Genomic DNA, 23,382 nt, shown 5'->3' with positions numbered 1-23,382 from the left:
CTAAACACAGAGACAAGAGATTTATGTCCAGAGACTGAATAAGAAGCAAGGTGCCTTTTGTCACAAGTAGCCTTCTGTTCTCCGGGGGTACTCATTTGAACCTTTTCAGAACGGTAAATGAAGCTCTCTGCAAATACTGTCTTAGCTAATGCCCACTTTCCACACCAAGAGCTGCTGCTTACCCCAAGTTCTGTACTATCAAGATGCAAGAACTGACATGATGATGAACACAAAGCAAAGCATGAACATTGTGTGGCAGTGATACTCTCTACAGTATCTCTTGATATCCCGTGCCATTTTTTTGTACTGGGATAAAGCTGATAGGAGAAATAATTTATTCCTTGGACAACAACTTAGTTGTGATAGCAAGTGCACAAAGACATTTTAGGAGAAATTACTTTCCCCGCAGAGATTTCAAATATGAACAGATAGGATGGATAAAAGTTAGGAAAATCAGTTTAATATTTCCCTCCCCTCCCCAAGGAGCTGAGAGACACAGAAATTAAGTGACTTGTTTCAGATGTGCAGTCTCTGAAAAGAGATTTTATCCCATGCTAGCACATGACCATATTGCAAGGCCACCTTCCTCTGACTGACATTCAGCACTAGTAATGATGTCAGGGATCCCTTCTTTTTTTTCAGAGAGCACGTCAGTATACAGGAGAGGAACGATTATCTCATTAAGTTTTATACATAGTAGTACAGCTCACACAATTAATCTCCATTAACCAGCAACCTGATATGTCCCCTAATCTTCTTAGGACTGCCAGAAAGTAAAAGGAAAAATGGGAAGAGCAAAAGAAGGGGAAATCAAGAAGTGATAAACGTATCCACCACCTTGACCATGCAGTCACGGTCTTTGTGTACTGTATTTAGTAATGTTCCTACAACAACAACCACCTCACAGGAGTAGACATGTTTTTGAGGAATTACAGCAATATAGAATTCTAGAACATTTTTTATGAAAGCATCTTCCTTATAGCTGTTTTATCAGAACAGCTCAGTATTTTTCTATGATAACCTGTAAGTATTCCAAGGTTAGTATTTCCGAATAAGGAAAAAATAGATATATATATAAAGCAAAGAAATGTGCTGAAACTTTGAGTGTGAACGACAAGGAAGACAGTATGTCTTTACAAGTCTAAGGCACTGTTAATACCAAGGAAATGAGAGGTTTTGCTGTTCATTGTCATGAAGATGAGTTCCTGTGACTTAATCTTCTCTGCATTGGGCTTTGGATATGGAATGATGTGGTATATTTGCATAGATTCTCCATTTCCTACTGAAGACCTTCCTAAAGCTAAACAAAACTGTACAGTTGCTATAAAGGGTACATTTTGTTTAGAAGTGCTCCTTTGATGAAGTTTACTGAAGATAGTATTTGGCAGATAGCCAAGTTGGCTAAGCTCCTATAGCCAAAGGTGAGAGACACAAAGTAAATTCACTTCCGTCTAGGTGTGCCAGATCTGTTCTAGACCTGGCATGAACTGCCCTTTGTGCATGCCCATGTCTCACCACTGACACTAGGAGAGGGTTAGCTTAAACTGTAACTACTATATGGCTGAAACTATGGTACGTTTCACTGATAACACTAATTCTGAATTTTCTTGTTTAGCAGAGAGCGATCCAGACTAAATTCCACATATTGCAAAGTCATTCTGCTTCAGGAATGTTTTCTGGAAACCCCAGCTTGGACAGAACAGCAGTGTCAGATAACTGTCTTGTTCTCAAAAGGGAGTAAGATTACATGCTTGGGAGCCATTCTCCTCAGGTTGATCCGTGCCCCTGCCTAGTGAGTAGTGCTGTGTTGTTGCAGCTCATTTAAGAATTCTGTGCCCAATACGCAAGCCCAGATCCACACTATGTGCATTGTGTTTGCAATACTTACAGAGAAGTAGTAGAATTCTGTAAGAAAAATAGTTAAGTGGAATTATTGTGAATGCCAACGGAAAAGTGATAAACAAAAAGTCACTGAACTCTTTTATACTGTATTCTGAGAATGGGATTACTGATATATGGTTTGCAATACAAGTGGATAAATTTCATCTATCTGCAGTTATTCCCAACTGGAGAGCACATAAAGACAGCAGACTGAGGGAGAGAGACACACATACAGGCTTACTTTTTTGCTTATGCCTTCATCAGAGGAATAAAACCCTCTCTGTCTACACTCTGTCAGTCCATGTTCTGCACTTGTGGAGACAAAATATTTGTTTTTTATATTTAAGATTAGTGAAAGCATTGACTGAATAGAGTCCCTTGGTTTCCAATACTAACTTGAATCACAAAGATTGTTACCAGCTTTCATAATATGTATTTCCTGTACTTGTGTTTTTCAAATGAGCTGGGGACATTTACAATAAAGCTTATTTAAGTGCATTCCTGCATGACTGACAAGAGTGTTCGGTATGTTGCAGTACTCAGCTCAAAGGTTGTATTATGTTGTCTCAAATATGCTCTGTGTGTTCCAGGACACTTCCTGCTCAGCAGGCTTCGGGGAATGTAACTGTGAACAGTAAAGCTTTAGTTGCATATTAGATTTCCACTATCCAAGTATTCTTCTGCTACCATCCACAACTTCATCTCCTGCAAAATATTTTAGGAATATCCTTGTGAAACTTCCTTCAGCTTATTATTGACTAGGAAGAGTACTGGGATGGTTTATTCATGATTACAGTGGATAGCTGTGTGCAGCTGTCATCCTACAAAAAGATCACCCTGGTAACACCAATCAACAAGCAGAGTAAGATGATCCAAATATAACTGAAACCTTCTAAATGTTGTCTTTCAACTCAAATATAGAGGCACAGTTTTGTCCCAGACTTTGCCTGGTTAAGTGAGATCTGTGAAATGTGCCATAGACATTGTTATTGACTGCTAAAAGGCCATTGATTTGCAGTTTTCTTTACAGAGTTGAATATGAGAAAGGGACTATATGATAAGGGAGCTGGGAGAAAAACCAGTTAAAATCAGTAACCCATTTGGCATTGTTTGGGAAAAGAGAATCACCATGCAAAATATCAAACATTGCATCCATCTTGCTGTTTTCAACTGACACTAATCAGTGACCAATGCTAAAATTTATACCAGAATTTGCGATAGCTGTAGAAGGAAATTGAGGGTAGGAAGCCAGTAATTTAGTTTATCCTTACAACTGTATGAAGTGCTTCTGCTGCAAAGACATGCAACTGATACCGCTGTTCAGCTCTGAGGTCTGCACTATAGTAGGTCTGTACTTGTCTTATAGCTCGTAACTGTAGCCACACAGAGGACAGGAAAGAAAATGTATTCTGGGGAAGGGCCAGTGCAGAAATGCAGCTGATTTTCTGTGATGTCATATGCAAATCAACTTAGAGGGAAGGGAATAGAGAGCAAGTTTGAAGACCACTACACCCAAGAATGACATATGATTGAACCTGTAGTATCTGTAGAACCTGTAGTACCTGTAGTATCTGACTTAGATGACCTGTATTTGTTTACACTAACTTCTGATATGTCACATATAGAAAAACAACACAAAACAGAAACAAATACAGAAGCAATGCAAAATAGAAAACAGAACACAGCATGAAGAACAATGTTGGGAGGAATTGTCTTTTCAGCATCATGCTAGTGGTGACACAGCAGCTGTGGAGAAGTGGGGAAACAGTGGACCAGTTTCAGGATATTTTCTTTGACTTAGTTCCTTAAAATCAAAAATTGCCAATGATATGCCCAAAACTACATGTCAATGGTTTCCAGCTGCAGGCTACTGCACTCAGTGCATTGCAGTCTTTGCAGCAGTGAATAAACGTGCAGCTTAATTATATACATACACTGAATTCATTACTACCCTATGTATATCTCCTAAAACTGACAGCTAATTGCATACTTTTCATAGATCTTAAAACAAAACAAAACAAAACAAATTAATTTGGATCAGGCTTATTTATCATTTCTTATTTCCATGGCTACATGATGATCTGTATAATGCTTACTATACACCTAATACATATTCTGAAGCATATTTTTCAAATTTTATTTTATTGCTGTCAACATGTTTTCAGAAAAAAAAAACACAACTCTTCTGCCCACAGATCTCACAGGGCATTGTGTCTTGAATGTCTGCAAATTCAGGCTTTGCCCCACTTGAGTAAGAACTGTACATAAAACCCAGATCTTGGAGCCTGCACCAGACGCTAGCTTCAGCCTTAATATTTTTAAACATTGCACAGTTGTGAAGTCCACGTGATCTCCATTGTCTTGGCAAGATGCAATTATCAACCAGTTATTAGGTACCGGTTTTAGAAATGCTACATTACAGCAAAAGCTTTTATATGTAGTGATACATAAGTAGCACAATAACTGTTGCTAAATCATCTTCCACTTAAACACACTTTCATATCTAAATTAGAGGAGCAGTCATTAGCCAATCTATTTATGAAGGAAAAGTATTAGTATTGGAAATGTTATTGATTCATAGAAGGCAACAGGACGCAAAAATCCAGCTATTACGTGATGAATTTAAGATTTTGAAACAGGTCAAGTAACACAGATCAGTACATTGATTATGTTTGTTCTGTTTCTTGGATAACGTGAAAATCTTCTTGGATACAACCATGAAGAGACAGACCTTTTTGTGCTGCGAATCTGAAGTTAGTAAAATTGTGACTCCATGAAAATGGATAGGAATTTTGTCCTTGATTTACGTTTGCAGGTTTTAATCTAACTTGCTACTGGTCCTAAAATCATATACATAGATTATGGACTTTATTTATTTATTTATTTAAGGTAATTTAAGGTAGCAAGAAATACTTGTTTCACTTCATTTCAGCACCCCTTTTGTTGCACCTGTTTTGTTTAAGATTCTGTTAAAAAAGTTTGTGACTACAACTACAGCTTATATATTGATCAGCACTTTTCTGTCACTTTCTGTCTTCAATTCCATCACTGTTTTTCCAGGTTTGGTTCTGAATGTGCTCTGCAAATACCAAATAATTTATATTAAGGCATTTCTAAGGTTCATCTTGGTAAAGCAGACACTAACTGTGTAGTGTGATTTTGCTATGGAAAATGCAAGTACACACCTATCCTATATTTCATGTTTACAAAGGTTTAACATTCACTTCTCTGTCAAAATGAAGTCTTGGGGATTTTTATTTCATTTCCAAATCCAGGAAGCTTCGTACATTTCTGTATGTAATCAGGAAAGCTCACTGTCATATGTGACTTCAGTATGAAACACAATTGATTCATTGCTCTTTGTTGCTTGTTCTTAATAACGGCATATGAGCACTTTGTATTGTGGCCATACACAGATGGCACACACTATTGATCTTTTACATAATGTTATGAAATGAAGTGCAGAATAGCTCCCACTATGCAGTAAAGGAACATAAAATGAATGTACAATTATTTTATCCACTCTTATAAAAGTTCAAAAACATGCTTTAAATTCAATACAAATGTAATGCGCTACTGTTCTAGTACTTTTGTAAGCTGAAGAGGTCAGTTGTTGAGGGCAGTACCCTCTTCTACAGATAACCAACAGAGTTGGCTATAAATACATATGGAGAGACTTCTATGTATGTAGTTGTCAGTTTTTATAGAATTGTACTGAACAACATAATATACTAAGGTGGGGTGGATTGAGAATTGGCTGCACAGCAGAGCTCAGAAGGCTGTGCACAGTCTGGTTGGAGACCTGCAGCTAGCGGTGTCCCTCAGGGGTCCGTACTGGGTCCAGTCCTGTTCAACTTCTTCATCAGTGACCAGGACAATGGCACAGAGTGCACCCTCAGCAAGTTTGCTGATGACCCAAAGCTGTGAGGAGTGGCTGATACCCCAGAGGGCTGTGCTGCCATTCAGAAGGATCTCCACAGCCTGGAGAGCTGGGAGGTGAGGAACTTCATGAAGTTCAACAGGGGCAAGTGCAGGGCCCTGCACCTAGGGAGGAATAACCCCAAGCACCAGTACAGGCTGGGGGCTGAGCAGCTCTGTGGAGACGGACCTGGGAGTCCTGGTGGACAGCAGTAACCATGAGCCAGCAATGTGCCCTTGTGGCCAAGAAGGCCAATGGTATCCTGGGTTGCACTTGGAAGAGCGTTGCCAGTGGGTCAAGGGAGGTGATCCTGCCACTCTGCTCAGCCCTGGTGAGGCCACACCTGGAGTGTTGTGTCCAGTTCTGGGCTCCCCAGTAGCAGAGGGACAGAGAACTAGTGGAGTGAGTCCAGGGGAGGGCTATGAAGATGGTTAGAGGACAGGAACACCTGTCATATAAGGAGAAGCTGAGAGAGCTGGGCCTGTTCAGCTTGGAGAAGAGAAGGCTGAGAGGGGATCTTATCAATGTGTATAAATATCGGAGGGGAGGGTGTCAAGAGGATGGAGCTGGACTGTTTTTGGTGGTGCCCAGTGATAAGATGAGAAGCAACAGGCACAAACTGAAACACGGGAAGGTACATCTGATTATGAAGAAAAACTTTTTTACTGAGAGGGTGACAGAGCTCTGGGACAAGTTGCCCAGAGAGGTTGCATATTCTCCTTCTCTGGAGATATTTAAAACCTGCCTGGATGCCATCCTGTTCAATGTGCTCTAGGAGACCCTATTTGAGCAGGGTACTTGGACCAGATGATCTCCAGAGGGCCCTTCCAACCTCAGCCATTCTGTGATTCTGTGCAACCCAATTTCAAAGTAATTGTAATCAGGTGAAAAAAATTCTGGTATCCTTCTCTGGATCTTACATTCAGTTTCTGCTTTGGATATTCTCTCGCTACATTAATAGCTCCTAGAATCTGTATAAAATTGAGTGGCAAAGTTAAGAATGAAAATGGTGTGATGTTTTATGTATATATATTCTTAAAATAGCAATTGGATAAATCCTGCCCACCTCCTGATCTCTGGTTATGTCAGCAGAACAAGCACAGAAGCTATTGCAAATGGGAAGGAGGGCTGGAAAACAAGAGACCATGTGGAAATTTTTTCTTCATGACTGGACAGAGGTCTGGGGGATCTCATGATATATAGGTGCTCTCCTCTCTCTGTAAATCATTGGTGGGCACATGAAGAGGTCAGTGTACTACTGCTCCACTTATACTGAAAAATAGTTACTGCAGAGAATCACTTGTAGATTTTTCTCCCCCTTAGTATATGTTCTATGAGTTGTGGCCATTTTTGCTGAATATTGGCTTTTTATACTAAATACAATGCAAATTGTGTCAAAGTAGCATATATCAGATTGCTTACATCAAATTTAACAATAATATATTTGAATTACTATTCATTTTTTCACTTTGACCCACAGAAAAGAGAGACAAATATTCTAATGTCTTACTGAGATGTCAGGAAAGTATGCTACTGAATGTAGTTCAACTACTGACAGGTCCCTTACAAGGAGATGTAGGAATCTCCATGATAAGTATTCTATAAACCAGAAAACATTTAAGCACATTTGGAAATTCTGGAGTTCATCTATAAATTGCCTAAGGGTTCTTATTTTTTTCCTACAAAGAAATGAGTAACGACACACACACATATATTCCACCATTGTGGATGCAAGATTATAAAAGATTATGACTTTATAATGTCAATTTATCACAGTGCTGCATGTACTGCTACCAAGTACAAATACAAATCATGAAAAACATCTGTAAGCCCCTATAAGTAATTTGTGAGAATACTTTAAAGTACATGTATAATAAATGAAGAACACATGTTTCATATGAACCAAATGAAACTAGAGCTGTACCGAATGCTTTGCCAGAGATTTGAACAGCTGTGGACATCACCTCTCTCTCGCTCTATCCAGCTTTAAAAGGCATTGTTTTCCTTTTAGCTTGACAGGTGATGTTTACAATACCGTCAGTCTTCATGAAAGACAGGTTGCCCAAAATATGTCTGCAGACCATTTCCATCTTCTTAAATGCTGCCTTTTATTTTTCATTCAGATATTTGGCACTTTCTGCTAATTTACAAAGGGCCCTCTCTGATTTGTAATCTGCACTGCCCTTGCCAGATTCTAAAAAGACATCAAAAGACATACTGCCATTTACTTATGAATAAATATCAGCTTACATACTGTACAGTATTTTCTGCCTGGTAGCTACAGTTAAGACATGGACAGTTTTTTTCATTTACTGTTCTGTTCAGAGTGCATGTACATAAACACACCACCCACACTTGTATCTTTCTAGGTTCCAAAGAGGCTTGTCCGACTTTCCTGAGCTTGATGCCTCCAGAAGGCTATGGATTTCTTCTGTTGAACAGAATACAAGATGGCAAATCCAAAGTCTCTTAGCTATTATGTTCTTCATTTTAGATTAAGGTCACAGCTTTAGTATTATTTAGAATGATACATTTCTTTACACAGAAAAAAAAAACCTGAGCAATCAGTCCCCCCTCCCAATAGTATCAATTGAATACTCCCATGTAAAAACAGGGTACACAGTTTAATACTCTTCCTGCTTCCTACTCTTCCAGTTTTTGTTTTGCTTCTCAGATAAGAGCTTCCTGCTTCTCTCATTCCTGTTTCAGATCTAGCTCTGATAAAGATAAGCAGTGGGAGATGTTTCCTTTCATTAAATCCCCCAATATTACTTCCTGCACTTTTCAATGTCTACAGTGATTCAACAAACCAGAGAAAGGAGTAACATTTTTCTGTGTTATAAAAAATACTGTTATTAAATTTTGAGTATCCTTTTAAAATACTGAACAATGCCATATACAAGAAACGTGAATGATCTATAAACATTCTATTACTGAAGTCAACCTAATATGCATCATAATAGGTAATAAATTTATACATTTATTATTATTATTACTTTATATGTTTTTAAAAGTAGCAGGAACGTAAAATACTTTCTTCAGCACTGAACATATGCAATCACCATTGCATATTTAAAAAAAACAACCCTCTGATTATAGGATAGCTTAAATAGCCCCAAGTGTCCCTGAAGAGCTACTGTGTGCTGTGTAAAAGCTGAATAATCCTCCCCATGTCAGAAGGTGACTCCTCAGCTGTTCAGGATCATGAGCTGATATGCTATCACTCATAAAAAAAAATCAAAACACGAGCATACATTTAGGTAAAGATCACTGTGATGGTAATGGAATTAGTCTGCAAGAACTGATAGCAACATTAAAACCAATCTAGCAAGAGCAGTTCCAGGAACTGTAGCTTTTACTTAAAACCAAAACACACTGAACACAGCAAATTCACACAAAAATAAGTTCACTGGGAATAAGAACTTTTTACATCTTATTTGGCTCATTGTTCCTCTTTACAAAGATAAATGGAAAAAAGGAGTATGTTCAAACGCACTTTCTATTTAAATACATCTGAATGTAACAGCAGAAGTGCAGTCTGTGCAAAAGTACTTCATATCTTTATTGCTCTGTGATCTGAATAAAATACTTTAACATATTTATGAAGGCACATCGATAGAAGAAAAGTTGTTTCAATCACCAGCATATGTTTTAATCATCAAAATAGGGGAGTTTGCTTTGGCCCTTTTGCTTAGAAAAATATGACTGATTTTCAAAACCTGATTATTTTTAATATCTAGTCTTAATATTTACATGGTAGTTTCTTCCCACTCCAGCTCCACATCACCTACAAAACAAAAACAGATATATTACATTAATCTCCTTTGCCATCAAGTAGTAACTAATGGCAGATAACTGTTTAGGCTGAAGTTAAAAGGTCTCACAGGGAAAAAAAGTGGAAAGCTTGAGCAATGACTGTTACCATGAGGGAAACTAAAGGGGATAAAAATGCTAAAACTTTACACTTCTGGAGCCAAAAAATGCTTGTCAAAGTATTTGTTTATGTTTCTTAGACTGGGCAAATCAATGCACCTGCTATGAAAAAAAAATAATCTGTATCTGCTTACCTTCCATGGCATCCAGAGAGTCCATCTTTTGAAGTGCTGAATAATTTACAAAACATATGGGTTGAGTACTTCCCTTGCTTGTCAATAGGTCCAATACACACTGATGCAAAAATATATATTGTGCCTGTGAGGTGTGAATTTGAAGATGTTTGATTAGACAAAAAATATACTTCCAAAACAAAACAAAACTTCTTGAATTTTATTTAACATCCAGATATTATCAAAGTAACTGCAGATTAACTCAGTAATCTCAGTACTTTGGTGATATTATACATGCCTGACCTGATTTCATTCATTACAAGGCATAAGGCATTAAAATTTGTCAAAAGATATTATTTCATATGGCTAGTAAAATATATGAAATTATTCTAATCATTACTGAGAATTACAGGCTGATCCACATTTTTTCTGTAAAGGTTTGTTCTATGAAGAGATGATTGATTACTTTTTGTTACTAGTAAGACTGAAGAAACTGAACATGAGTTTAATATTTCAGTGAGAAAATTTCCCTCCTTATAGCATAGAGAAAACCAGCAGGGTGCACTCAAATGCAAAAGTTCAAGGAGGATGCAAAATGTTCTGGGAAGATGCACCATGCTAAGGTAAAAAATAAAACAAAACAACAACAAAAAAAACCACAGTATTTTTAGTGATACTTCTTGGACTGTAGCATCATTTTTAGCAGACTATAATGTGAAGAGCGGAAAACTAAAGTTACTTTGACATTTCCAAGGGCATAAAGTAACTGTGGGTAATAACCACAGAAAAGAGAAAAATAAAAAAGGGCAATGTCAGGATGAAATAAATAATGAAATAAAAGAATTAAGGCAGACAGAAAAAGAAATGGATTCAGTTTATCTTCACATGTGAGTAGATGCAGAAAATGAGCAAGATCACAGAGCCACAGATTCATTGAGATGAGCTAGGGTAACATGCTGAGTTACCTAGAGCACGTTGCCCAGGACCTTGTTCAGATGTGTTTTGAATATCTCCATAGATGAAGATGACCAAAGTAAGGTTAGCTTCCTTCATTTTTTGCATGGGTAAATATATTAGTGTTAATTTCTCTGCTCAATAATTGTTAAGTTTCAGTGGAGTTTAGAATTCAGAGTTTAGAACTCTGAAAGCTTCATAATTTCTTGCATTCATACAGTTATTTTTGGGAGTGTAGCAATGAAAATCTTTCTAGGAAGCAGGATATGGGAATGTATGGTATTTCCCAGTTATAATTAATAACATTCTTAATTATTTGGAGGTATTTTTATGGTTGGAAGTGAGAGAGACCAAAAAATTCACTAACAATTAGTTTATGAGCTTTACCTGGAGTCCAAGGGCAGGCCTCTGTAATGTACAGGCCATCAGGCAGAATACCCTGATGTTGAAATTATACCTATACTAGTGAATTAAACAGTGTCTGGGTACATTGCCAGATGGTGGAACTTGATCATCCAAACTACTTGAAAATGTTTGAATAGTCTTTCACATAGTTTTGATCCACACTAACCACCACTATCCCAAATAATTCCCAGATGTGTTTCAGGAGTTATTACAGGGTCATTCCCTGTAGAGAGCTTACATGCAGCCAGCTTCTGGGGGGAGTGTGGTAACTGCAGAGGTGTTTAATTGTGAAAATACAGGCCATTCTGTGCCTGTTGGTAACAGACAATGATTGCTGGCAAAACAAAAACAATTTGAAGTTACAAGAAGGAAAAAATAGGTCTGACAGCAACTGATTTGTTAATTTATTTTACTCATTGATGCTACAGTTTCACTGAGGGATATCTAAACTGAGTTCTGGAAAGCAACTGGTCATCTCTTCACATCTTCTGAGCTGATCACATAAAATCTGAATTGTAGACTACTAAGTAGTGGTTTGTCACAGAGCTGTCAGAATAGCTTGATTACTGAACCTGCCATAAAACTTAACAAGGTTCAGTTCACTTTGGTCAAGTTTTAGCACTGATCTGCATTTTGTAGGCTTGCAGACATGAGGTAGAAATGATCTGGACAGAGAACAACCTGTCTCAGGACTTTGAAGCTAGTGTATAGATCTGTATTTGTTTTGTTCAGAATTATGAAATCATCTTCTATTACATTTTGGTAGGTCTTTTCATAGCATCTGCCTAAATATGCAAATGCAGAGATAAGAAAAACTGATTCAAGTTTTAAAAATGTACACTGATCTTATCAAATATCTTACTGTTTTAAGGTCTGGTTTTGGGGGACCTCCCATTAAATTGTCTTCCAGTCTTTGCCTTATTTTCAGGTGATTCAGGTAGTCAAAAGCTTAAAGCAGAAACCAAAAAAGCATTCCCAGAAATCATCATCACAGGTAATGGGCAATTGTTTAGCTGCATCATGAGTTCCAATGGAAAAATTCAAAGTGACTGGTAAGCAGACAGTACTTTTCAAGAAATGGGATGTTATCACAAGAAGGTCTCACAAAATCTTAACTGCAGTTGCTGAAGAGAGGTTAAACTTCACACATTCTTACACACTTTTCACATATTCTGACATGATATGTGAACAGCAGAAGTGTGTTCCCTATGGAAGAAGACTCCCTACATCAAAATCAGTTCAAATCTATCAGTAGAGTGGAAGTTCATCCTGAAACTGCTCACCCATATTAAAAAGTTGGTAAGTTGTGCTGTAGAGTAAAAGGTTTCAGAACAGCCTTGGGTTAGGTCTGGCCTGCAGAGGGCTTATGCAAGAAGTCTCATGCAAATACAGCTGGATTCCAATCCACTGGGCATTTAAAATCAGTTTTAGATGCTATTATTCCTTTACAGATACCCAGATCTCCAAGTACAGCAGAGCTCTTCCTTAGTATTATTACTATATCATCACTAACTGATATCCTTAGTTTTACAATGCCTTAATTTTACAAACGCTGAAGTCTGTGCTTAATTCTAGCTACGTGTTACTTTATTTGCAGGAATTTATAAAGACTCAAGAAATTACCAATAAGGTCAAAGGTAAATGAATTTTTAAAAGTCTGGAGGACTATGCTATATATATACACAAAAAATACAGTTTGGTAGCAAATAAGGTCATTAGTAGTGTAGCAAAGCCATTTTTAACACCTGTTCTTTAATCAAAACTTAAACTTTCTCAAACTCTGAGAAATTATGATTTAGATTCTAAAAACTGAGTATCTCAGCACTTTTTTCAACACCGGTCAAGACTTTGCTTGCCAAAATATACTTAGACTGAAAAGCATACATTTGCATGATGCTTGTAATCCAAACATGAGTAGGAGTTAATAGGAAATATATTAGGTAGCTGAATGCCATTAGCTTTCTAGTCTAGTTTTGTAGATCAGATGACTTACTTTTTAACAGCAGGAGAACAGAATTCAAATAAGAGTCTTACCAGATTCTGTACCATACACATTCTTTCACTTCTTAACTCAGCTACAAGGCCATAGATATCCACAAAATCGTGGTCATTTACATGTTGTGTTAAGTGGTCTAGAGCAATATAAACACCTGTTCTTCCAACACCAGCACTGCGAACATAATACACAAAATAAAATTAAGTTTGTTTTAGTTTTCTCATTATACAATATTTCCTCAGAACATTTTGGTTAAAGTAAGCTGATTGTGAGAAGAAAACTTTTGAAAATTTGAACTTGTTTGCACTACTTTTGTGTGTGTGTCTCCTTAGTGAATGAGATAAAGTGTAATCTGGATTTGAGCTATGTTCTGATTTTGACTTTACAAGGGGTTGTACAGGACAAGTGAGATTTAAATAAATGAAACCCAACTTTTATGTGATTTTTCTAGTGTTCACTGATTCAAAGAATTCATAAGATTATTTGAAATCACACCCTACCCTGATTCTGTGATGCTTTTTCTATTTGAGTTAAAACAACATGGTATCTAGCAAAACATTTAAAAGAAAATGCTTTTAAAAGGAGGACAAGTATGTAGCACACACTGCTAGCTAGTGTTGTTTTAATTAAGGATTTGAAAATGAATAGTATTTTCTTTAAATCACAATCAGCCTTTTCTGCAATTAGTATAATAAATACAAGAAATATCACTTCAGATAATCAGGTGATGTATAGCAAAACTGTTTTGAACCTGCAGAATCTAATGAGCATAATATATAGGATGAGTTTTCTGGATAGGAGAACACATGCTGCTGTTTTATAATCACTGGGACCGTTGACAGATTATCTGGCCCATGCTGGCCCCTTCATGTATCTGTGTTGTGAAAATGGGATAGCATTCATTGCAGAAGGGCCTGAAGGTGCATAAATGTCCTCAAAACACGAAGACTGTGTAGTTCTCTCCTACAGAAGTTTCTGTGGCCCCTTCTGTAGAGGAAAATGTCAACTATCAATGATAACAATGTCAATTAAAATAAGGAGGTTTTATCCCACATTGTGGATGGCACCTGCAAGACACTAAGAACAAATAAAAAGAACACCAGTGCATGATGAATTCACTGGACAGAAAATGAATTTATGGCACATAGTCTAGCTTTTCCTTCCACATATTTCCAGACTCACATTAAGTGAGAATGAGGCAAAGAATCAAGCTTAGACATCTCAGTTCATGTCACTTGGACCAAGTAACCACCAGACCATTTATTTAAAAGTCTAAGTTGAGATCTTAGCTGTTTACAGGCATCTAAGTTTGAAATCTAGCATATGCAAACCCCTACACATATTTGTCATTCACTGTGGCTCAAAAATATTTTCTTCCTCACAATGACAGACACATTTTAAACACAATTTTAGGGAATTAATTCTTAAGAAAAGCTATAACTATAATAGCAATCATTAAAAGAATGTCAGTTGTTGCTATTCCTCTTCTTAAGATAAAGAGGAAACTTGAGATACATCTAGCTGTACGTTATGGTAATTTTGAAATAACTCTTTCAAAGTTGTCTCCTCAATGGGATTTCTGAGTATGCAAGAACAGGCTTACTTTGGTATTTTGCCTCCTATAAAGGACTGAGAAGCCCTGCTGAAGAAAACTTCATGGCTATCCATACTAAAGCCATACCTGGGCACTCACTATTGATCTTTGTCAACTTCCCTGAGCATTAATATGCACTTGGAATGATAAGATACTAAATCATGACCTGGTGTCTATGCTTACCTGCAGTGAACCACCATTGGTGTATTATCGCCTGCTCGACTTGCACGGATAAGTTTTACAAAATGGATAATTGGTGCAGTAGTTTCAGGGACTCCATGTTCTGGCCAAGAAGTAAAGTTACACTGGCGCACCATCATGCAATCCCCATGCTGTAAGATATAAAATAAGGCAGTTTTAACAAAACAAATGCGAAAGATTATCCAGTAAGCTACTTGTAAACTTCTCAGCAATTTCATTTAACAAAGTCAGAATAGCGTAACCATAGGATGGAACATGTATCAAGGGATAATTCATTGTGCACGGCTCTTATTGCAAGTTTTTTTGAGAGAGATGGCATCAAATTAACTTTTCATGAAGTATTAATGACTTCAGCAATCACTCTACATTTGACTTCAGTCACTGTACCAGTGTAATTTGTAGATTACGTGTCGACATTTCCGCAGCTTTTCTAGAACTTTAGTGAACTGGGTTGGCAAATTTATTCAGGGGAAGACAACTGTTCTAATACTGACCTAGTATAGTTAGGGCAAACAAATACGTTGGTCAACACAAATATATTTTCTATGTATTTGGTGCCCTCTAAATCAGAGCAGCAGTAATAATAACTCAATACAGTTGATTATGTTCTGGTATCTAAATTAACTATGAAGGACATAACAATAAAAGCATTGGGTCAGGCCAAAGGTCTGTCTAGCTCAGTATCATGCTTCCAACAGGAGTCAGTGAAAAATCGTAATGAAAATTATAATACAAGACAACAATGTATCTGTAGTTCCATAGTATATCCCTTCCATTCTTAACAGTTTGTAAGCCACGAATCTCCTCAGTCACAGATGGTATCTAAAAATTTGATAGCACTCAACAGACTTTTATTTCATTAATTTCTCCAGATTTTTTGAAGTCCTGTATATTTTCAGCATTCACAATATCTTGCAGCAAGGAGTTCTGCAGCTTAATGAACTCTTCTGCAATTAATTAATTGTTGTTGTTGTTGTTCTGAACCAACCACTTGCTTTTTTCATATTGCAAGAAACACTGAGCAACTGTGAGCAATTATGTGCAACTACTTTAGGTCTATAGTACTAAAACTGATCAACATAAAAAAAAAAAAGAGAAACAGAACAAGAAGATTTTGGATGCAATATGGCAAAAATTGTGAATGATTTAGTGTATACATGCCTTTTACCTGCACAGGAAGATCATCAAGAATCCATCCATTTGGATGGAAGGTGAAGTGCAATCTTAAAGACAGCAATATGGCACACACCTTGGGATGGTAATGCATCTTTGTATTTGGATAGCTGAGTTCAGGATGTGGCTTTACTACATATAACACAGGTCAATGTTGGGAATGCAAAAGAAGGCTGCCTTCATCTTGGGTCATTATATCCAGACTTCTTTCCAAGACCACCTTCTGGTCTGACTTGAGTGCTTATTTTTCCATAGTGTGGAAACTACAGTGGTGGATCATGGCAAAGATGAACATCTATGCTGTACCCCACACCTCCATTCCCAGCAGAGTGGGAGTAATACTGATGATTCTCATTTATATTGGGTGAATTTCCTGGGGGTGGAGGCCAATAGAGCTGGTGGTACAATGCAAAACAGCTGCGCTGCACCAGAGAATCTTTGCCCTTTAATATGAGAGGGATACATTCAAAGGGATTTGTCTGATAACAGAATGGTTAGGATTACTCCTTTTTAGAAGAGACAATTGGGGTGTCCAAATAGAAACTTCACCTCCCACTAGACCAGAGAGGTTCAGTAACCTTGATCAGTCCTTCACAGCATGTTGGCCATATATCTGAGTTCTTTGTGACAGAAACTGGAGAAAATTTTCAGGAAAAAAGAAAACAACAACAAAACCACCACCACCACCAAGAAAAAATAACCAGGAATGAAAACAAAATGCTCAGAAAAAACAGCCTGTAGAGTACATACATATTAAAAGATTAAAAGAACACTGAGAGGTAGTTGGGTGGGATGGAGAACATCTGATGTTCTTTGAGTTATTGGATAGATTTTATTTAATCAGTTTCCATTTCTGACTTACCCTTTCAATTTTTAGATCTCTGATAATCCAGTCTATTTGAGTATCTTCCATCAATTTAGTAATTACTATATCCCCAAACACAGTCACTGGTTTATTATCTTCTGGCCAGTATTGATGGCATCTTATCTGCAGGGAGATGATTACTAATTAGCAATAATTATATTATAAATTTGACAAAAACTATATACAGAGTTTTCAATTATAGCAAAGTTGTACACTGGTAACTTACCCGTCCTTTTTCAAAACATTGTGTAAGCATCACAAGGGTTTTTGCTCTAGTCTCCCACACCATTCTCCAGAAATCACCTACTGTTCCTGGTAATGGTCCCTGAGTTGCGATAAATTCATTTGGACACAAATAGCCCTAAGAAAGAGAAAATGTTTAATGCATAATGGTTGGTAAGGAAAAAAGAGTTTGCGTGTGACTCATAGCTGTGCCTGTAGTTACCATGCCTCAGGCTAGAACCTTGTCAGACATGTTAAAATAATTGGTGTAGGCCTGACTAATCATTGCATGGCAGATGACCATGGAGACCTAAGGATGCAAGGCATTTTTTCCACTGTATAGAATAGATATGAACCGATGCTCTAATTAAGTTCTGGAAATACCATTCTAACAGAAATGCTTTTAGCGGAGATATTAAAATGGTATCAGGCTAGTAGTTCCCTTTAAAAAATACCTGTCTTCATATTAACCTTACCGCAGATCCAGTCACAGAGATGTGTCAGGAGAAGGCCAGCACAGCAGAATTAAAGTAGTGCTAAGGAGCAACAAAGCCAGATTAAAAAATGAGGAGCCATGTGAGAGCTAGTGCAAGCTACACACAACACTGATGTTGTTCCAGTGATCCTCAAGAATCACAGAATCATTTAGGTTGGAAAAGACCTGTAAAATCATCAAGTCCAAACATCAATCTAACTCTACAAGTCCACTGCTAAACCATGTCCCTAAGTGCCATGTCCATACATCTCTTAAATACCTCCAGGGATGGGGATGCCACCACCTCCCTGAGCAGCCCATTCCAATGCCTAACCACCCTTTCCATTAAGAAATTCTTCATGATATCTAGTCTAAACCTCCCTGGTGCAGGGAGGCTGTTTCTTCACATTCTGTCACTTGTCACCTGAGGAAAAAGACCAACACACACCTTGATGCAACCTCCTTTCAGGTAGTTATAGAGAGCGATGAGGTTTCCCCTCAGACTCCTCCAGACTAAACAGTCCCAATTCTCTTAGTCACTCATCAAAAATCTTGTTTTCTAGTCTCTTCACCAGCTTTGTTGCTCTTCTCTACATACACCTGAGCACCTCAATGTCCTTCTTGAAGTAAGGAGCCCAAAACTGTACATAGTACTTGAGGTGTGGCCTCACCAGTGCTGAGTACAGGGGGATAATCATTTCCCCAGTCCTGCTGGCCACACTATTTCTGATGCAAGCCAGGATGCCATTGGTCTTCTTGGCTCCCTGGGCACACTGCTGGCTCATAAACTGCAGGCTGTCAACCAGCATTCCTCGGTCCTTTTCTGACAGGCAACTTCCTAGCTGCTCTTCCCCAAGCCTACATCACTGCATGGGATTGTTATGATCCAAGTGCAGGATCGGCATTTAGCCTCGTTGAATGTCATGTGGCTGGACATGGCCAGTTGATACAGCCTATCCAGATCCCTTTACAAAGCCTTCCTGCCCTCAAGCAGATCAACAAGAACTCCCAAACAACTTGGTGTCATCCACAAACTTACTGAGTGTGCATTTGATCCCTGATCCCCTCATCAATATAATCAGTAAAGAGATTAAACAAAACCAGCCCCAGTACTCTGTGCTAGGGAACACCATTGGGACTGCCTGCCAACTGGATTTAACTACATTTGCAAAAACCCTTTGGGCCTGGCCATCCAGACAGGATCTGCTCTAAGTGAGGGATGGAACATATTTAAACAAATGATCTTTGATAGAAGGTCTTTAAGAAACCTTTCTGTAGAGGCTGATTTTTTTTTTCCAGTGTTGGCTTCATCTGTTTAGTTCATTTATAAATTGATGCAAAACTTAGTGAAAAGGAAGTTAAAAAAAACTGTGTAAATGTCTGAGCATGGGTTTTCATGGATCTGTTTTCTCTAATAAACCAAACATAGCCTGCAGAACTTTATGTACTACAGAACATTTAAAATAACAGCAACAGCAATAAGAAGAATATGTTTATGCTGTAGAGCAAGCAGTCTGTGATATCACAGAGTTCAGCTTATTGTTCAAAAAACCTGACACACTGGTTTATAGTACCATCAAATTTCCTTGTTGGAATATAGCCCTATAATTCACAGATGCCTCTTTCTTATTCTATCTATAATATACAGTACAGGTAGCAGTGGGAAACCATGTTAATCCTCCCTAGTTTAAGGGTGAGGTGAGGAACTGTAGTTCAGGGATACACAATTCACAGTTCAGTTACTGACTTTTTCTTGTTTAAACAGTGAAAATAAAAGTAGCATTCAAGTTTCCATTTGTTGAAGATCTCTATTTTACTCTCTTTATACATATGCATATCTATATACAACTAGATAAAAAAGTAGGTAAATACACACAAACACATATTGTATATTTACTCCTTTTATATATGCTTTTATATATTTACATGTCCACAAATATATGAAATGAGAACATATAAATGGTAAATGGCTTATAAATGGCTTATCCTTGAAAAAGTGGTTTATTCAGTGATGAATTGTCATCTAAAGTGTGATGCCTACATGCAGTAATGATACACAATCTCAGAAGAGAATACTCTCTGCAGCTGGCTTCTGCTGTTAGTTTTCCTTTCTAAGCCTTGGCATGTTAATTAGTGACAAGAAGGGTAAAGTCTAGATCATGCTCCATCTCATCTCCTTCTCAGTGGTTGTGTGTCCCAGAGCCATGTAGCCAAGTAACAGCATGGTGTGGCTCTTTCTACTGCTTGTCAGAATCAGGAAATTACATGCTTTTGCTAATGAGAAGGGAAGATTTTGTTGAGGTATGACACCCATTCTCAGCCCTATGGCCGATTCCCTGTGAATGTCTTCTAGTTGCCTGGAAATATCTCTACTTGCCATTGTGTCATCCATTTAGACTACTGTCTGCATGCCTGGCTATGCGTATGAACAACCCTTAGTGTAAATCAGGTCTTGACCTCACTTGAGACCACCATCCACTGCTACAACAAAATTAATGCATAATTATGAGTGATACTTTGAGCTTCAGGAGGACAAAAATGATATAGGCAAGACTGGAGACAGAAAAATATAGTAAAAGAATTTACTGAGAACACAACTAGAAAATGCAAGGCCTAGGAAGAAAGTTGACAGTGAGAAATATAGTATTGTTTTCTCTTCAAAAAGCATATTTACATTTTCCACCATCATATTTTTCACAAAATAATAAAGCCAAAAAACCCTGACCACTCAAATTACTAGCCATTTCTATAAAACTGTTTGGTTATCTTTGAATTATCCTGTTTGTATACAACAGTTCCAACTCTTGTACCAAGAGAGAAAATAATGCTCAACTTTAAACATTTGACCTAAGTGGGAGTTTCACTCTTGCCTTTAACAATAGCGATATGAGATGATTTAAAGAAAGTAATTTGATCAACTCAGTTTCAAATAGTACTGAATATCATTGGTAAGCAATGAAAACAGGAGCATTTATATTTTAACTAGTCAGGTTCAATGCCACTGGAATCACTTGAACAATGCCACAGAAACAGTAGCTGTAGTGAATGAAAGAAAAATTAGAATACTGTTCTTCTTGCAAGTTATTTTTTGACCCGTTCTTGTACTAGAAAATAGAAATAGTAACAGTGTGAGAGATTTTCTACTTACAGATACATAGCTGGCATTAATGTAGTCAGATCCAGGAATACCAGCATCAGGCATCAGCTTTACCCTGTTGTTATTATCTATCATGAAAATAAAGTCTAGTTAACTAGAAGATTTGTTCAAAAAACATAGATGCATATAACAAATGGAGTACTAAGAATTAAAAAATAGTATTATTTTTAATATAACAACACTTGACATAGTAGAACACTCATTACAAAGGCAATTTAACCAATTTCCACTATTGCATGGTCATTCCTGTTCCAGAAATATCTTAATATATCTCATTTTTTATTAAAATGGTGGATGCTCCAAATCTTCAAATTAGATATATGTAGGAGGATCCTCTGTCTAATGGTAGCCACTGTACTTTAAACCATGCTGTTCTAGCATAGGCAACCTAGATACAAATCAGAGAGCAGGGCCAAGGAACTGACAGTCTTTTTATCAGGTGACAGATTTGAGCCTGACATTGGCACTTTTCAAACTTCTTTTATATAATGTAAGCTCATTGTTACAGAAAAGTTTGTTTCAAAGACGACTAAATAAAAAGTGACTGAGGGTTTCCAATTTGGGCCTGCAGTGTGTATTCAGAAATGATGAAAAACAGAAAAGATATATGTGAGTAAATGGTGGAACCAAACATTCCAAATTTTGAAGTTTGGTCCACACCTTATTAAAAAAACTAGAACACAAAGTAAAAAATTGTGAAACTCGTCTGTTTATATTTTTTTTGTGTCATGAATATAATTTTTTAGTGACTGTAATTTAGAGCATGGCTTGAACAAGGCAGTAGATAGCAGTAACAGCTGCTGTGAAAAGTCAATAGCACAGAATGTAGCATTATTAACCAAGGAATGCCATTCTGCCCATCTCACATCACAGCTAAAGCTTAAAATAATAATGACATTTCTTGTCTTATTAACTGAAAAATGAAGCAGTGTTGAGTACAGAGAGACAGACTCCTGTCTCCTGTGATAAAATCTAGCCTTGGATTATAAGTTATCATACAGTTACTCTGATCTTCTATGGAACCTTTGCAGCACATTTACACATATCCACAAGAAAGCATACCCAAGCTCCTGTGGTAGCTGAGTGCACAAACATGTGGATTTTATATGTTTTAAAAAAATACTTCTCACTAAAGGAAAAACAAAACAAAACAAAACAAAAAACCAACAGGAAGAATGTTAAAGAGTTTGCTACATGGGTTGAATTACAAAGCTAAGAAACTACTGAGGCTACAGTTTCTTGCACCTGCATATTAAAGCTTGTGAGAGCAAGTTGAAAGCTACTTGCAAATAAACCTGTCTTAAAAAAAAAAATAAAAAGGGAAAGATCAACTATTTGACAAAATTATTTCATAATGTGGACATGATTGTACTGCCATACCAAAGACAGATCAAATAAAACCACAGCTGCATTCCAAATATATGCGGCGCTATTGAAGGTAGAGAGCAAAACTGAGGAGTTGATTAGTAAACACACATACATGGCTTTATGTTTGGGAAACGATTCTTAGACCTGTTCCAAGGCAGATCAGCATCAGTTGAAGCAAGGTCTTCGAGAAACTTGGGAAGTTCCTGTAAAGGAATAAAACGTAGAATCACAGAATGAATTATGAAGATTTTTAACAAACCTTTGCATTTCACCTGCAGTAAATATAAGGAAAGGATTAACAGCAGTTTCCCCTGATACAATCACTCCACTAAGAGTGAGAATTCTTTAGTTCTGTAACGTATTGTGTTTCTAAGAAAAGTTGGAAACATAATGAAACATCCCACTCACTGTCAACCCCAGTTACACCAGCAACATTAGATGAAGCACTGCAGAAAATGCCGTCTAGATGAAGAATTAAAATTTGCGTGAACATTCACCTTTTCAAGTCCAGATAAAGTCAGCCTATCACCTTCTGTAGTTCTTTTCTGTCTCTTCATGAAATCACATACTTGGTAACCATGCCCTACAGACTCAGTCTTATTTTTGTATAATGCCTCTTCCTGACTCCTGTAGCTTGGGAGAGCTTTTGCCACAGCATGGGAACTGATGAGAATTTAATTAAGTTGAGACAACTGGCAATTAGTTATTGTTCCCAGGACTGTTCGTGAAAAGGGTGGGAAGAGTTATTTTTGGTCATACCAGTTTCATAACTGGTCATTAGTTCTGTTACAGAAGGGCAGAGATGAATAAAGCTTTCACATTGAAGAACTCATTTGATGGGGGTGTTCCTGTACATAGATAGGTGTAATTTACAAAGCTGAGTAAAAGAGGGGAGACAAATTCATGACTTTTTAATGCAGTAAATACATTAATGTGATGATCTCACAGTAGTGAAGAGACAGTGAAAAACTCCTCGAAAAGCCAGAATTTGGACTATTTTTTTCTATTTCTCAGTTAACTACATTAAGTTTAATAGATTTTCCCTTTCTTTGACAAATTTTATATGTATATATATTTCAACATCTAAGTGAAGATTCAGATGAGATCTATCTATTGCTTTGAATGT

At 37.2% G+C, this 23,382-nt stretch overlaps 1 protein-coding gene across 2 annotated transcripts in view; it reads right to left on the bottom strand.

Moving 5' to 3' along the window:
• Nucleotides 1-7,536: 7,536 nt before the first annotated feature.
• PTPRQ (protein tyrosine phosphatase receptor type Q) overlaps nt 7,537-23,382 on the bottom strand; it is a 106,590-nt gene continuing 90,744 nt past the window's right edge. The window contains exons 38-45 of one of the 2 annotated variants that reach the window (XM_035341315.1): nt 22,369-22,459; nt 20,880-20,956; nt 17,261-17,395; nt 17,032-17,157; nt 14,979-15,127; nt 13,240-13,375; nt 9,868-9,991; nt 7,537-9,587 (exon numbers count right to left, since the gene is read on the bottom strand). In XM_035341315.1, coding sequence (XP_035197206.1) covers nt 9,550-9,587; nt 9,868-9,991; nt 13,240-13,375; nt 14,979-15,127; nt 17,032-17,157; nt 17,261-17,395; nt 20,880-20,956; nt 22,369-22,459 — 876 coding nt within the window. In that variant the 3' untranslated portion in view covers nt 7,537-9,549. The remainder of the gene's footprint in view (nt 9,588-9,867; nt 9,992-13,239; nt 13,376-14,978; nt 15,128-17,031; nt 17,158-17,260; nt 17,396-20,879; nt 20,957-22,368; nt 22,460-23,382) is intronic. The other variant, XM_035341306.1, reaches the window with a different exon arrangement.

This window comes from Oxyura jamaicensis, chromosome 1 (assembly GCF_011077185.1).
Source record: "Oxyura jamaicensis isolate SHBP4307 breed ruddy duck chromosome 1, BPBGC_Ojam_1.0, whole genome shotgun sequence".
Taxonomy (NCBI): domain Eukaryota; kingdom Metazoa; phylum Chordata; class Aves; order Anseriformes; family Anatidae; genus Oxyura; species Oxyura jamaicensis.
Note: the sequence above shows the minus strand (reverse complement) of the source record. Positions and strands in the feature narration are given on the sequence as shown.